We start from the raw sequence: 15780 nt of genomic DNA on the forward strand, positions 1-15780 counted from the left end.
CAAAGCTTAGCAAAGAGGCCCTCAGCCACTTAACCTGACCCTGATTTAAAAAAAAAAAAAATATATATATATATATGAGATATAGTTCAGTTAAAAAATAATAAAAATTAAAATAATTATATATATATATATATATATATATATATATATATGGCTGAGGTATAGTTCAGAAGTTCAATCGCCAGTACACACACACACAATAGATATATTAAAATTATATTCTAATACATAATTATACTCCCATATATAATTACCGTAATTATGTTAGTGACGGGATATATAATTACCGGTATATATTTTTACGTTGGACTCTATATCCTATAACCTCTAACCAGGCGACACTTTATTCCTATCTTGGTAGAGATCCCTCTGCCACACTCGGGCCCCGGATGTGACAGACACACGCTCGGGTCTGCGCGGCGTAGACTTTGACTTCTGACCTCTTCGCAACGCGGCTGCGTCGCTTCGGTTCCCGGAGGTACTTGCTCGCCGGCTGGCTGGGTAGTCCAGGTGCTGGCATCCGGGTACCGGCTAGGGTGTCTCTCTCTCTCTTCCTTTTTCCCGGCCTAGTAATATTCCACCGCGCTTCCTTTTCCCCGGCCTAGTAATATTCCTCCGGTCGCCGGGCGCGGCCGTCTACACCCGCGCCGGCTCGGGCTCGGGCTCGGGCGGCTCCAGCCGGTCGCACCCGCAGAAGGGGAAGAAGGCGCCGCCGCAGCAGGGCTGCAGCCAGGGCTTCCAGGCGTTGTGCGGCGCGTCGAGCTGCGGCGGGCCGGCGCGCAGCGAGCTCCGGTGCGTCCTCACCGCCCGGCGGACTCGGTCCAGCACCGCGCGGAACAGCGGCTCCGTGTCCGGGCCGAGCGCGCGGGCCTCGGCCGGGTCCGCGCTCAGGTTGAAGAGCAGCGGCGGGTCGTGTTGCGTCACGCCCGCGCCCGCGCACGGGCACGCGCCCCGGCCGTAGCACGCGCCCGCGCCCGGCGGCCCGAACCGCGGCGTCGCGAAGTGCACCTTCCACACCGTGCGCCCTGCAACACAGCCGCCCGCGCGGAGTAGTACTCAGCCCCGAAAAGGAACGCGCGCGTGCGCGGTCCCGACGCACTGTGGAGTAGCGCTCGGCCCCGAAAAAGAGCGTGCTGAGGAATATTACTCACCCGTGAAAAAGAGCAGCCACAGCGCGGCCCGGCTACGCTGTGGAATATTACTCGGCCAGGAAGAGGAACACTTAGACACAAAGCGGTCCGGTCACGCTGTGAGGTATTACTAAGCCCCGAAAAGGGCCTGATTTCCATTAAACCTCCGCGCTCTGCCCGCAGCCCTGCTTTATTTATTTATGTTTGTTTTTTTAAATTTGGAAACTGGGCATCACTGAGCGGCTGAGGGCCTCCCTGTCAGGGGCCGGCCTCCAAATGGCGATCCTCCTCGGCCTCCTGAGTGCCATTTTCAGGACCTGGGGTGCCGTCTGCCGTATGTACGGCAGTACGCGCCCCGCTTAAAATCCTCCAGGAGGGGGAAAAAAAAAAAAAAACATGTCGCCTACCGTATATATCGAAGTAGCGCGCCTCTTGTGCGCCCTCCAGGCCACGTGAAGCCTACCGTATATACGGTAGCGCATGCCCTGTTTCGGAGCATGCCCTGTTTGGGATCTTCTAGGAGAAAGCGGAGTGTACCGTGTATACGGTGCAATACGGTAGTGGATGCTGGGATGCCTGGATTCTATCTGGAAGTGGCGCCTACCGTAAATATCATAATAGCAAACACCCTGAGGTTCAAAGCAGGGGCCTGCCGTATATATTGTAATACACGCGCCCTGTCCAACTTCTGGCTTGGGAAGCCTAGAGGACTACCGTATATGCGGTAGTATATGCCCCCACCCCGCCTTCCAGGGGAAATTGGCCTCTACCGTATATACCGTAGTATATACGATGCCTCTCTTCCAGGCGGGAAGGGGGGCCTACCGTATATATAACAGTATACGCCCCGTATGTGCTATTTAAAACTGGGGCCTGCCGTATATGCCGTAGTAGACACCCCGTAAAATTGGACTCTACCGTATATATGGTAATATATGCGCTACATTTGGTGTTCTATTTGGAAGCGGAGTCTACCGTAAATTCCGTAGTATATGCCCAGCATGAAGCCTTACAGGTGAATTTGGAGTCTACCGTAAACACGGTGGTTATGTGCCCCAGGCCATTGCTTCTATCTGGAAGTGAGGTTTACCGTAAATACCATAGTATATGACTTGCGGGTGAAATCGGAGTCTACCGCATACACAGTAGTACAAGCCCTCTGTTCCGCCTTCTAGCTGGAAATGGAGCTTACCGTATATGTTGTAATATACGCCCTGCGTGCATCTTCCGGGTGAAACTGGAGTATCAAGTGTTCAGGGTGGAAGTGGGGCCTACCGTATATATGGTAGTATACGCCCCGTGTGCGCGCTTCTATTTAAAACTGGGGCCTACCGTATACACCATAGTATACGCCCCGCGCACAGCCTTCCAGCTCATATCAGAATCTACCGTAAACATGGTAGTATATGCCCACGGTTTCAGTTGGAAGTGGCGCTTACCGTATATGTCTTAATATATGCCCTACTTCGCCTTTCAGGTGAGATTGGAGCCTACCGTATATATTATAGTATATGCCTCTCAGCAAAAACTTCCAGGTCAAATCGGAGCCTACCGTATATAAACATAGTATATTGCCCATGTCAAGCCTTCCAGGTCAAAACGGAGTCCACCGTATATACTGTAGTATATGCACCAAGGCAAAACTTCCAGGTCAAAATGGAGTCTACCGTAAACACTGTAGTATATGCTCAGAGAAATTGGACTCTACCGTATATACTGTAGTATACGCACCGCGGCAAATAGAAGCCCTGCAGCAAGACTTCCCGGTCTTGTTGGAGTCTACCGTATATACTATAGTATATGCTCAGACAAAAAAAAATCGGAGTCCACCGTATATACCCTAGTATATTGCCCATGCCAAGCCTTCCAGGTCAGAATGGAGTCTACCGTATATACGCTAGTTTCTGCCCGGGGACCTTCTTCTCCACGGGCAAAACGCCCCGAGGTCTGAGGAGGATCTGAGGAGCGTCCGACCCCCAAAGCCCCGCGCTTTTCCTTTCTCTGGAATATACGACCCTCGAGAATCTGAACCATCGGCCCGGCGCGGTCATCCTGGGAGGCGGGAGGCCGGCGGGTCGGAGGCTGGCCTCAGCCCCCGAGCAAAGAGACCCTCGGCCACTCAGTGAGACCTTGTTTATCAATAATAAAATAAAAAAATAGGGCCGGGGTTGTCGCTCAAGCGGTAGAAAGGCCCACGGGGTGTTTTTCTACTCACTCTCCCACTGGTTCCAGCGCACGGCGTGGAGGAATACTTCACAGTAATGAAAAAGGAACTCGTGCTCCGAGTGCTCAGCCGTCCCCAGGAGCAGGGGCATCAGGTCCCGGCCGTCGATCACTCTACAAGAAAAAAAAAAAATACATTAATCAATTACAACTAGCGGCTCAACTTGTGGGTTTTTAAAATCATATAAAATCTGTAGAGATGTTTTCTAGTACATCTATGACATACTTTATATGTAAAATCCATGCAGATAAAATTGAAACCGTGTGACGTAGGCATGTATCACGCACGGTGGAATATGTAATTTGTTGTGGGTGTATATATGTATCTAATGGATCCATTTTAAATATCTACTTACTCATTTAATCTATTTAACTATTTCATCATTTTATCTATTTCAGCTGTTTATTTCATCCATTTAATCTGTCTAGTTCATTGTATCTAATCCATCACTTGACCTATATACTGAATGCATCTATTCCATCTCTTATCTATTTCGTGTATTTATTTAATATATTTATTTATGTATTTATCTACTTTATTTATCTAATCCATTTTATTTAATTTAATCTATTTAATTTCATAAATATAAATACCTTTATATATGCATACTCATAAACATATTTAATATACTTATTTAATCCTTTTAATCTAGTCTATTTTATCTACCCTATCTAATTAATCTATATATTTTATCTATCTAACCTATTCATCTATATATTTATCTAACAGTGCTTGTCTTTGGGTCAAGATCATATATAGATCTGTACATACTTTTGCATAAACTTACATATGTAAAAAATATACCTAAATCCACATCAATCTGCCCCTATCTGCCGATCACCCGGGTTTTTTTTCCTCTTTTATAATACGGGGATTCGCCAAAATCCCGCCGTCCCGCGTTCTCCCTCCACGCCGAACCCGCGGCCCCACTTTCATTTCCCGGGGTCCCACTGAGGTGCCGAGGGTCTTCTTTCGGCGCGCTGTCGGGGCCAGCCGCCCTCCTGGGCCTTCTGGGGATGATTGTCGGTTTCTAGGCCCCCAAGGTCATCACCAGCCTCCCCCCTGGGCCTTCTGGGATGGTTGTCGGTTTCTGGGCTCCCCAGGCCGTCACCAGCCTCTGCCGTAGGCCTCCCGGGATGATTATCTGTTTCTAGGCCCCCTAGTCTGGCCACCAGCCTCCCCTGTAGGCCTCCCGGGATGATTGTCCGTTTCTAGGCCCCCAGGCTGGCCTCCAGCTTTCCCCCTGCCATTTCTGGGCCCCCCCAGGCTGTCACCAGACTCCCTCCTGGGCCTTCCAGAGATGATTGTCGGTTTCTAGGCCCCCAGGTCGGCCACCAGCTTCTCCCCTCTGCATCCCGGGATGATTGTCAGTTTCTAGGTCCCCCCAGGCCGTCGCCAGACTCCCTCCTGGGCCTTCCAGGGATGATTGTCAGTTTCTAGGCCCCCAGGCCGGCCACCAGCTTCTCCCCTCTGCATCCCGGGATGATTGTCAGTTTCTAGGCCCCCCCCAGCCGTCACCAGTCTCCCCCCTGGGCCTTCCAGGGATGATTGTCGGTTTCTAGGCCCCCCAGGCCGTCACCAGCCTCCTCCCTCTGCGTCCCGGGATGGTTGTCGGTTTCTAGGCCCCCCACGTCGTCGTCACCGGCCTCCGCCCTCCGCCCCGGGGGCCGGCCGTCGGTTTCTGGGCCCCCCCGGCCGGCGGCCGCTCACCTGTCGCGGGGCTCCCGTCCTCCGGCCAGCCGCACCACGGTGGGGAAGACGTCCATGAGGCTGGTGGGCTCGGACACGGAGCGGCCGGCGGGCAGCACCCCCGGCCAGCGCAGCAGCCCCGGCACGCGGATGCCGCCCTCCCAGCCGCCCATGCCCTTGCCGCCTGCGGGAACCAGACAGGGAGGCCGGAGGCGGAGGCCGGCCTCGAACCTGCGGCCTCCCTCCGCACCCACCCGACGCTGTCAATATTAGTCTATTTTAATCGGAAACAAGGTCCCGCTGGGGGGCCGAGGGTCTTGTTCGCACTTTTGCTCGGAGACGGAGGCCGGCCTCTAGCGCGCCGGCCTCCCTTCTCGGCCTCCTGCCGAGGATTTTACAGAGCCCGGCCTCACCTCTGTAGATCCCGTTCCAGCCTCCATACTGCCGGTCTCCGACCCGGGCCTCCAGGGAGCCGCCGTGGTCGGAGGTGAAGTAGACGAGGGTGCGGCCGGCCAGGCCCAGCGCGTCCAGCGTGTCCAGGACCTGCCCTGGGGACACACGGGGCGGCTGTCAGAGGAGAGCCGCCATTTTTTATGTCGGTCACTCTTCAAAAATAGCTTTTAAAATTTTTAGGGTTCTGGGGAGGGAACCCAGGGGCATTCGACCTCCGAGGTACACCCCTACTGCTATTTTTATTAATTAATTAATTAATTAATTAATTATTATTTATTATTAATTTGCAGTATTATTAGGGATGAAACCCAAGGGGCATTCGACCTCCGAGGTACACCCCTAATGCTATTTTATTTATTATTATTAATTATTATTATTATTATTTATTAATTTGCAGTATTATTAGGGATGGAACCCAAGGGGCGTTCTACCTGCGAGCAACACCGCAGCCCGATTATTTATTTAATTTTATATTTTATATTTTATTTTTGATTTTTTGGCGGGTCTGGGGAGGGAACCCAGGGACATTCGACCTCTGAGCTATACCCCCAGCCCAATTATTTATTTATTTATTTATTTATTTACCTAGTATTTCTTATATTTTATTTATGTTTATATTTTATTTACTTATTTACTTATTTTTGTGGTTCTGGGGATGGAACCCAGGGGCATTCTACCTCCGAGCCACACTATTTTCTATTTATTTCTATTTTCTATTTTTTAAATTTATTTTCTAGCCCTATTTTCTATTTATTTATTTTTATATTTTATATTTTATTTTATTTTATTTTGTGAGTCTGGGGATGGCACCCAGGGGCATTTGACCTCCGAGGTACACCCCAACCCTATTTTTACTTATTTAATATTACTATTGTTATTATTATTATTATTATTATTATTATTATTATTATTTGCAGTATGAGGGATGGAACCCAAGGGGTGTTCTACCTCTGAGCTACACCGCAGCCCGATTATTTATGTTTATATTTTATTTAATTTATTTTCATTTTTATATATTATTATTATTATTATTATTATTATTATTATTATCATTATTATTTGGCAGTTCTGGGGTTGGAACCCAGGAACCCTTCGACCTCCAAGCTCCACCCCGAGCCTGATTATTTATTTTTATTTTTAATATTTTGTTTTATTTATTTTTATTTCTAATATTTTATTTATTATTATTATTACTATATTTTTTGGCAGTTCTGGGGCTGGGACCCAGGAACCCTTCACCCTCCGAGCTCCACCCCCAGCCCGATTATTTATTATTTATTTGTTTTATATTTTATTTTATATTTATATTTATTTTTATATTTTATTTTCTTTGTGGTAGCCCTGGGGCCCTTTGCCCTCGCAGCCCTATTTCTCCTCCCTTTTCTCTTGGGTCTCGCTGAGGTGTCGAGGGTCTCTGCACCTGCGTGGCTGGGTAGAGGCTGGCCTCCGCCCTGGAGCCTCCTTGTTGGGCCTCCCCGGGGCGCACTCCCCGACCTCCCTGGGCGCACTCCTGACCTCAGAGCGCACTCCCCGACCTCAGGCTGCACTCCCTGACGTCCCTGGGCACATTCCTGACCTCAGGGCACACTCCCTGACCCAGGGCACACTCCTGACCTCTGGGCACACTCTCTGACCTCAGGGCGTACTCCTGACCTCAGGACGCATTCCTGACCTCAGGGAGCACTCTTTGACCTCCCTGGGCGCACTCCTGACCTCTGGGCGCACTCCTGACCTCAGGGCGCATTCTGACCTCAGGGTGCACTCTTTGACCTCCCTGGGCGCACTCCTGACCTCAGGGCGCATTCTGACCTCAGGGTGCACTCCTGACCTCAGGACGCATTCCTGACCTCAGGGAGCACTCTTTGACCTCCCTGGGCGCACTCCTGACCTCTGGGCGCACTCCTGACCTCAGGGCGCATTCTGACCTCAGGGCGCACTCCTGACCTCAGGGCGTACTCTTTGACCTCCCTGGGCGCACTCCTGACCTCAGGGCGCACTTTGACCTCAGGGCGCACTTTGACCTCAGGGTGCACTCTGACCTCCCTGGGCGCACTCCTGACCTCAGGGCGCACTCCCTGACCTTATTCTGCACTCCCTGACCTCTGGGCGCACTCCTGACCTCTGGTTGCACTCCTGACCTCTGGGCGCACTCCTGACCTCTGGGCACACTCTCTGACCTCAGGGCGTACTCCTGACCTCAGGACGCATTCCTGACCTCAGGGTGCACTCTGACCTCCCTGGGCGCACTCCTGACCTCTGGTCGCACTCCTGACCTCAGGGCGCACTCCTGACCTCGGGGCACACTCCCTGAACTCAGGGCGCACTCTTTGACCTCCCTGGGCGCACTCCTGACCTCATGGTGCATTCTGACCTCAGGGTGCACTCTGACCTCCCTGGGCGCACTCCCTGACCTCTGGGTGCACTCTTTGACCTCCCTGGGCGCACTCCTGACCTCTGGGCGCACTCCTGACCTCAGGGCGCACTCTTTGACCTCCCTGGGCGCACTCCTGACCTCAAAGCGCACTCCCCAACCTCATTCTGCACTCCCTGACGTCCCTGGGCACATTCCTGACCTCAGGGCACACTCCCTGACCCAGGGCGCACTCTTTGACCTCCCTGGGCGCACTCCTGACCTCAGGGCGCACTTTGACCTCAGGGTGCACTCTGACCTCCCTGGGCGCACTCCCTGCCTCCTGGGCGCACTCCTCGCTGACTCACCCACCATCCAGTCCAGCTCCATCACGTGGTCGCCGTAGAGGCCGAAGGCGCTGCGCCCCCTGAAGGCCTCGGCGGTCGGCAGCGGCACGTGCACGTGCAGGAAGCTGAGGAGCAGCAGGAAGGGCCGCCCCGCCGACCTGGGCACATGGAGAATTTCAGCCACTTCCGGCTCAAACCAGCACCGCGGGGCGTTTTCTTCCTTTTTCCCCTCCGAGACCCCGGGAGGCCCGGAAGGGAGGCTGGGAGGGTGGAGGCCCGGCCTCCGCCTCCGCGAACAGAGACCCTCGGCACCTCGGTGAGACCCGGGATCCAGGTAAAGGAGGGGCGAGGTGAAGCGCGGGCCCCGGGTAGAGGGGAATGAAACGAAATTAAACTAGGTCGTAAGCAAAATGAAATAATAGATTGGGAAAATAAGAAACTAAAATAATAAATGCGATAAAATTAAAGTTTGAGATAAATAATCAATGACAAAATAATGTATGGAAGTAAAATAACATTATTAAAGAAATGCAATAAATAACAAAATATTAAGTAAAATAATTAAATTAAATGACATATAACAAAAAAATAAAGAAAATGGAATAGTATAAATAAATTAAGAAAATAAATAGAATAGGTTCAATAAAAATTAAGTATAAGTAAAATAGTAATAAAATAAGAAAGTAAATGAGTTCAATAAAAACTATTAAATATAAATAAAATAGTAATAAAATAAGTAAATGAGTTCACTAAAAACTATTAAACATAAAATAGTAATAAAATAAGTAAATGAGTTCACTAAAAACTATTAAACATAAATAAAATAGTAATAAAATAAGGTAAATGAGTTCAATAAAAGCCATTAAATATAAATAAAATAGTAATAAAATAAGAAACTAAAGAAGCTCACTAAAAATTATTAAATATAAAATAGTAATAAAATAAGAAAGTAAATGAGTTCAATAAAAACCATTAAATATAAATAAAATAGTAATAAAAAACTAAATGAGTTCACTTAAAAACTATTAAATATAAATAAAATAGTAATAAAATAAGAAAGTAAATGAGTTCACTAAAAACTATTAAATATAAATAAAATAGTAATAAGAAACTAAATAAGTTCAATAAAAACTTAAATATAAATAAAATAGTAATAAAAACGTAAATGAGTTCACTAAAAACTATTAAATATAAATAAAATAGTAATAAAATAAAAAACTAAATGAGTTCACTAAAAACTATTAAGTATAAATAAAATAGTAATAAAATAAGTAAGTAAATAAGTTCAGTAAAAACTATTAAATATATAAATAAAATAGTAATTAACAAAATACGAAAGTAACTGAGTTCAATACAAACTATTAACCGGCCCCTCCGCCGCCCCCAGTCCCTTGTCCCGCGCGCTCCCGGCCGGCCGGCCTCCGGGGTGGAGGCCGGCCTCCCCGCTCGGCCTCTCTCACCGGCGGAGGAAGGCCTGGGCCTCGCTGAGCATCACGGGAGCGGCCCGGGCCAGGCGCAGGGGCTGCTGGACGACGCGCTGGTCGCTCATGAGGACGCAGTCGGCCAGCTCGACCCAGGCGCCCAGCGCGGCGGAGGCCGCGGCCAGGAGGCCGGAGGCCGCGAGCGCCGCCGCCACGGCCGGCCTCCGCGCGAGCCTCCCGGCGGCCAGGGAGAGCGCGGCCAGGCCCAGCGCGCATGCGCAGCCGCCCAGCGCGCGCTGCAGCCCGCGCCGCTTCTCCGAGGGCTCCGCGCCTGCGCAGTCGGCCATCAGCGAGAGCGGGACGCCCAGGAAGCGCGCGAAGCCGTGGCGCGCCGGGTGGTGGCAGTGGTCGCCCGCGCGTGCGCAGTTCAGGCCCAGGTGCCACTTCCCTGGGGGTGGGGGGAGCCAATGAGATCGCAGTGAGTGACCTTCCGGAAAACATTAGTGAGAAATGCAATCGCCTGCCCCAGATTAAAAAAAAAAAAAATAAATATAAAAAAAATAAATGGGATGAAACAATCTGATTCCCTCCCCAAAATAAAATTAAAATATAATTCCCTTCCAAAATAATTTAAAAATCTAATTACCTCCCAACAAATAAATAAATAAATAAATAAATAAATAAAAATCTAATCCCCTTTCTAAAATAAAAAATAAATAAGCTAAAAATCTGATTCCCTTCCAAAAAATAAAATTGAATTAAAAATCTAATTCCCTTCCAAAATAATTTAAAAATCTAATTACCTTCCAACAAATAAATAAATAAATAAAAATCTAATCCCCTTTCTAAAATAAAAAATAAGCTAAAAATCTAATTCCCTTCCAAAAAATAAAATTAAATTAAAATATAATTCCCTTCCGAACAAATTAAAATAAATAAAAATCTAATCCCCTTTCTAAAATAAAAAATAAATAAGCTAAAAATCTAATTCCCTTCCAAAAAATAAAATTGAATTAAAAATCTAATTCCCTCCCCCCAAAATAAAATTAAATTAAAAAGCTAATTCCCTTCCAAAAAATAAAATTGAATTAAAAATCTAATTCCCTCCCCCCAAAATAAAATTAAATTAAAAAGCTAATTCCCTTCCAAAAAATAAAATTGAATTAAAATATAATTCCCTTCCGAACAAATTAAAATAAATAAAAGTCTAATTCCCTTCAAAAAAAAATTTAAAAGTTGTTTCCCTCCCCTCTTAAAAAAAAAAAAAAACAAACTTAAAACTTTAATCTGGAGGGTGTGGTCCCTGATAAGGTGCCAAGGGTCTCGTTCTAGCCGCTGGGTTTCAAATAATAAAGAAAATAATAAAGAATAAGAAAATGAGAAATAATAAAGGAAATAATAAGGAAAAGAACGACGGGGCAGGCGTGTACTGAGAGGCTGGCAGGGTGGAGGCCGGCCTCAGCCGTCGAGCGCAGAGACCCTCGGCCACTCAGTGAGACACCTCATTTGCAAATTTTAAAAAATTAAAAAAAAATAAAATAGAGATGGGGGTGTACTTCAAACTTTTTTAAAAAAAATAATTTATTTTTTAATAAAAACCGACCCCGGGGTGGGGGGAGCACCCACCGACGAGCGCGGTGCTGTATCCTCGGTCCTGCAGGACGCGGGCGAAGGTGAGCTCGGAGGCCGGGAGCCCGCCCGACGCCGCCGCCCACTGCAGCACGCGCGCGCCGCCGCTCGACGTCATGCCTGCGCCGGAAACGGAAGTGGCATTAGTTTCCACCATCCATTTTCATTCATATTTATGTTTTTCATATTTACCGAGGATTATTAATTTTCATTTTTACCAAGAAATATTAATTTTCATTTTTAACCCAGAAATATTAATTTTCACTTTTTAACCAAGAAATATTAATTTTCATTTTTAACCAAGAAATATTAATTTTCACTTTTTAACCAAGAAATATTATATTTCATTTTTAACCCAGAAATATTAATTTTCACTTTTTAACCAAGAAATATTAATTTTCATTTTTAACCAAGAAATATTAATTTTCATTTTTTACCAAGAAATATTAATTTTCATTTTTAACCCAGAAATATTAATTTTCATTTTTTACCAAGAAATATTAATTTTCATTTTTACACCAAGAAATATTAATTTTTATTTTTTACCAAGAAATATTAATTTTCATTTTTTAACCAAGAAATATTAATTTTCATTTTTACACCAAGAAATATTAATTTTCATTTTTAACCAAGAAATATTAATTTTCACTTTTTAACCAAGAAATATTAATTTTCATTTTTACCAAGAAATATTAATATTCATTTTTCACTTAGAAATATTTTCATTTTCATTGAGAAACAATTTTCATTTTTTTTCCAAGAAATACTAATTTTCATTTTAACCAAGGAATATTTTCATTTCTACGAAGAAATATTTTCATATTTTTACCAAGAAATATTTTCACTTTTAGAAAGAAATGTCAATTTAAAAATATTAGCTTTCGTTTTTACAAAGAAAGATTTTCTTTTTTGAAAGAAATATTAATTTTTATTTTCGCCGAGAAAAGTTTATTTTCATTTTCCAAAGGAATATTAATTTTCTTCGTTTCCTAAAATATTTTCATTTTTACCAAGAAATATAAATTTTTATTTTCACCAAGAAATGGTTATTTTCAGTTTTTCTTGGCGTCTCATTATTCTTTTTAAAACCTAGAGTATCTGAGGAACTTTTGTTATTTTGTGGGTCAGGGACATTTGACCCCCGACCTCCACCCCCAGCCCTATTTTTTTTTAAAAAAAAAGTCCAGGAGGAAAAAACTCTTCCTCTCAAAAAGTCTGATATTATGACGTGTAATTGGAGCGCGCCGATAAATGTTTATATTTTTATAAAAGGCCAGGAGGGGAAAACTTTCCTTTAAAAAAAAATCTGATATTCTAATTTCTAACTGGAGCGCGCCAAAAAAAATGTTTATTTATATATATATATATATATTTTTTTAAGAGGCCAGGAAGGAAAAACTTTCCTTAGAAATATATTTTTTTATCGGAAAAAAATTCATTTAAAAATATATATTTTTAATGGACGCAGCCCCGGAAGAGCGCAGCGCCCCAACCGCAAAAGGAGAAATGAAGGAACCGCAAGGCGGGCGCGGTGACGTCACGGTGGGCGTGGCCTCATGGGCGTGGACTGAGGCCGGGCCGGCAGTCAGTGTGGGCGTGGCCTGCGTTTCAACGTGGTGGGCGTGGCCTGCACCTAGGCGTTGTGGGCGTGGCCTCCAGCTAGGTGAGGCGGCCGTGGCCTGCAATTAGGCCTTGTGGGCGTGGCCTAAAGTGAAGCGCTGTGGGCGTGGTTTGGAGCCAGGGCTGTGGGCGTGGCCTACAGTCGGATTCTATGGGCGTGATTGTCAATTAGGCGTGGTGGGCGTGGCCACAGATATGCGTTGTGGGCGTGGCCTGAAGCTAAGCGCTAGGGGTGTGAACTGTAGTTAAGTACTATGGGCGTGGCCACAGTTACGCATTGTGGGCGTGGCCTGCAATAGAATGTTGTGGGCGTGGTTTGAGCTAGGACTGTGGGCGTGGCCTACAGTTGGAGGTTATGGGCCTGTCTGTTAGGTCTTGTGGGCGTGGCCACAGTTTCGCGTTGTGGGCGTGGCCTGCAATAAAATGTTGTGGGCGTGGTTTGAGCTAGGACTGTGGGCGTGGCCTAAAGTTGGAGGTTATGGGCCTGTCTGTCAGGTCTTGTGGGCGTGGCCACAGTTACGCGTTGTGGGCGTGGCCTGAAACTAGGCATAATGGGTGTGGTCTGCATTTAGGGATTGTGGGCGTGGCTGAATTTAAACGCTGTGGGCGTGGCCTGCAGTGAGGTGTTATGGGCGTGGCCTGAAGCTAGTCACAATGGGCGTGGCCTGCTCTTAGGCGCTGAGTGAGGCCTGAATTTAAATTTGGTGGGTGTGGCCTGACGTGCGCTGTGGGCGTGGTCTACAGTTAGATACTGTGGGCGTGGCCTGCACTTAGATGCTATGGGCGTGTTTGCACCTAGGCAGAATGGGCGTGGACTGCATTCAGATATTGTGGGCGTGGCCTGAAGTTAAGCTTTGTGGGCGTGGCCTACAGTTAGACCTGATGGGCGTGGCCTAGAGTTAGATGTTATGCGAGTGGTCTGTAGTTAGGCGCTGTGGGCGTGGCCTGGAGCTAGATGTGGGCGTGGCCCGGTGATGGGCGTGGCTTGGAGAGGGCGGTTTACAGGTCTCTAAGTAAGGCTCGCCTTTCTTTCTATTTCTTTGTTTCCTTTTTTATCCTCTTCCTTTATTTATTCTTTCTTTTCTTTCTTTTTTATCTTCTTCCTTTCTTTATTTTATTTATTTATTTTTTTTTTAAATTTCAATCCTGGGGATGAACCCGGGGCTCGGCGCTCCACCCCCGGCCCTATTTTATTTTCTTCTCTATTTAGAGGCGGGTCTCGCTAGGCTGCCGAGGGTCTCGCCCCGTGTCTGCAGGAGAAACGGCAGGCCAGTGCGAGGCGACCCGCGGCTCGAACCCGGGCCTCACCTGAGCGCACGGGGTACCTGCCGGTGAGCAGCGCGGCGCGGCTGGGCGTGCACACCGACGCCGCCGCCAGGTGCTGCGTCAGCCGCACGCCCTCCGCCGCCAGCCGGTCGATGTTCGGGGTCCTGGGGCGCCGGAGACAGGAAAGCAGGCCGTTTTTGACAATTAATCCGGTTTTCAAACATAAAAAAAAATTATATATCTTATATAGAGAGAGAGGAATCAGGCCGCGTGGTGGTGGTCGTCGCCTCATCAGGGGATAAAATCCACCACCGCAGGGCATTTGCGGGCGCCCCCCGGGGGCTGGTGGGGTGTAGACGGGCAAGGCGGGTCCCTGGGGCCCGGGGATCCGTGAACTCACACGGACCGGACCCCCCCCCAAAAAAAAAATTATATGTAAATATAAAAGTCACCAGCACCGGGGGGCGGGCTTCGCCAGATTAGTCATCGCGGTTTCCTGGTGTCAGGAGGCGGAGGAGCCCGGAGATTCCCCGAGAGGGTGCGCGGTGACCCCCCAACCCCCGTCTGACCCCTGGCACTTGACCCCTGACCTGAGCGTGTGGTTCCCGTAGCAACCCAGGTCGCCGATGCCCAGGTCGTCGGCCACCAGGAGCAGGAAGTTGGGGCGCGGGTCGGGGTCGGAGGTCACCGCGGGGGACGCGAGCAGCAGAGACGCGGCCAGGGGCAGGGGCCTCGGAAGGAAAAAAGCAAGTAAATGAGGAAATAAATGAAGTAAATGAGGAAATAAAGTAAATGAGGAAATAAAGTAAATGAGGAAATAATAAAGTAAATGAGGAAATAAAGTAAATGAGGAAATGAATTAAGTAAGTTATATAAGTAAATAAATACATTAAATAAATGACAAGTAAATAAGCTAAATAAATAAGTAAATAAAATAAATAAGTAAATTAAATAAACAAGTTAATAAATTAAATAAATAATTAAAATAAATAAGTAAATTAAATAAGTTAAATAAGTAAGTAAATAAATAAGATAAATAAGGAAATAAATTAAGTAAATAAAATAAAATAGAAAATAAAATAAATAAGTAAATTAAATAAATATGTAAATTAAATAAATTACATAATTAAATTAAATAAATAATTAAATTAAATAAATAAGTAAATTAAATAAATAAGTAAATTAAATAAAGTAAATTAAATAAATTAAATAAGTCAATTAAATAAATAAGTAAATTATATTATATAAGTAAATTAAATGAATAAGTAAATTAAATAATTAAATTAAATAAATAATTAAATTAAATGAATTATATAAGTAAATTAAAAAATAAGTCAATTAAATAAGTCAATTAAATAAGTAAGTAAATTAAATGAATGATATAAGTAAATTAAATAAATAAGTAAATTAAATAAGTAAATTAAATAAATAATTAAATTAAATAAATAAGTAAATAAATAAGTTAAATAAATTAAATGAGTTAATAAATCAATAAGTAAATAAATTAACTAAATAAGTAAATTAAATAACTAAATAAGTTAAATTAATTAATTAACTGAGCAAATTCACTGCGCTTCAGAGGGAGGAGGGCAGAGGTAGAGACAGGATCGAGTCCACCCGCTTCTCACCACGGGAGCCGCGGCGCCGCCAT

The 15780-nt window shown here is 45.7% G+C and overlaps 1 protein-coding gene across 1 annotated transcript; it reads right to left on the reverse strand.

Annotated features, from left to right (window-relative positions):
- Positions 1–636: 636 nt before the first annotated feature.
- Positions 637–15780, reverse strand: ARSL (arylsulfatase L; the record flags this gene model as incomplete). Its single annotated transcript, XM_080719538.1, has 10 exons — positions 637–1025; positions 3346–3467; positions 5065–5227; positions 5457–5591; positions 8215–8587; positions 9689–10062; positions 11241–11363; positions 14172–14293; positions 14720–14860; positions 15758–15780. The coding sequence occupies 10 exons, from the start codon at positions 15778–15780 to the stop codon at positions 637–639; spliced, it is 1965 nt and encodes a 654-aa protein (XP_080575664.1).

The sequence above is a fragment of the Muscardinus avellanarius genome (assembly GCF_963383645.1).
Source record: "Muscardinus avellanarius genome assembly, chromosome: X".
Lineage (NCBI taxonomy): Eukaryota > Metazoa > Chordata > Mammalia > Rodentia > Gliridae > Muscardinus > Muscardinus avellanarius.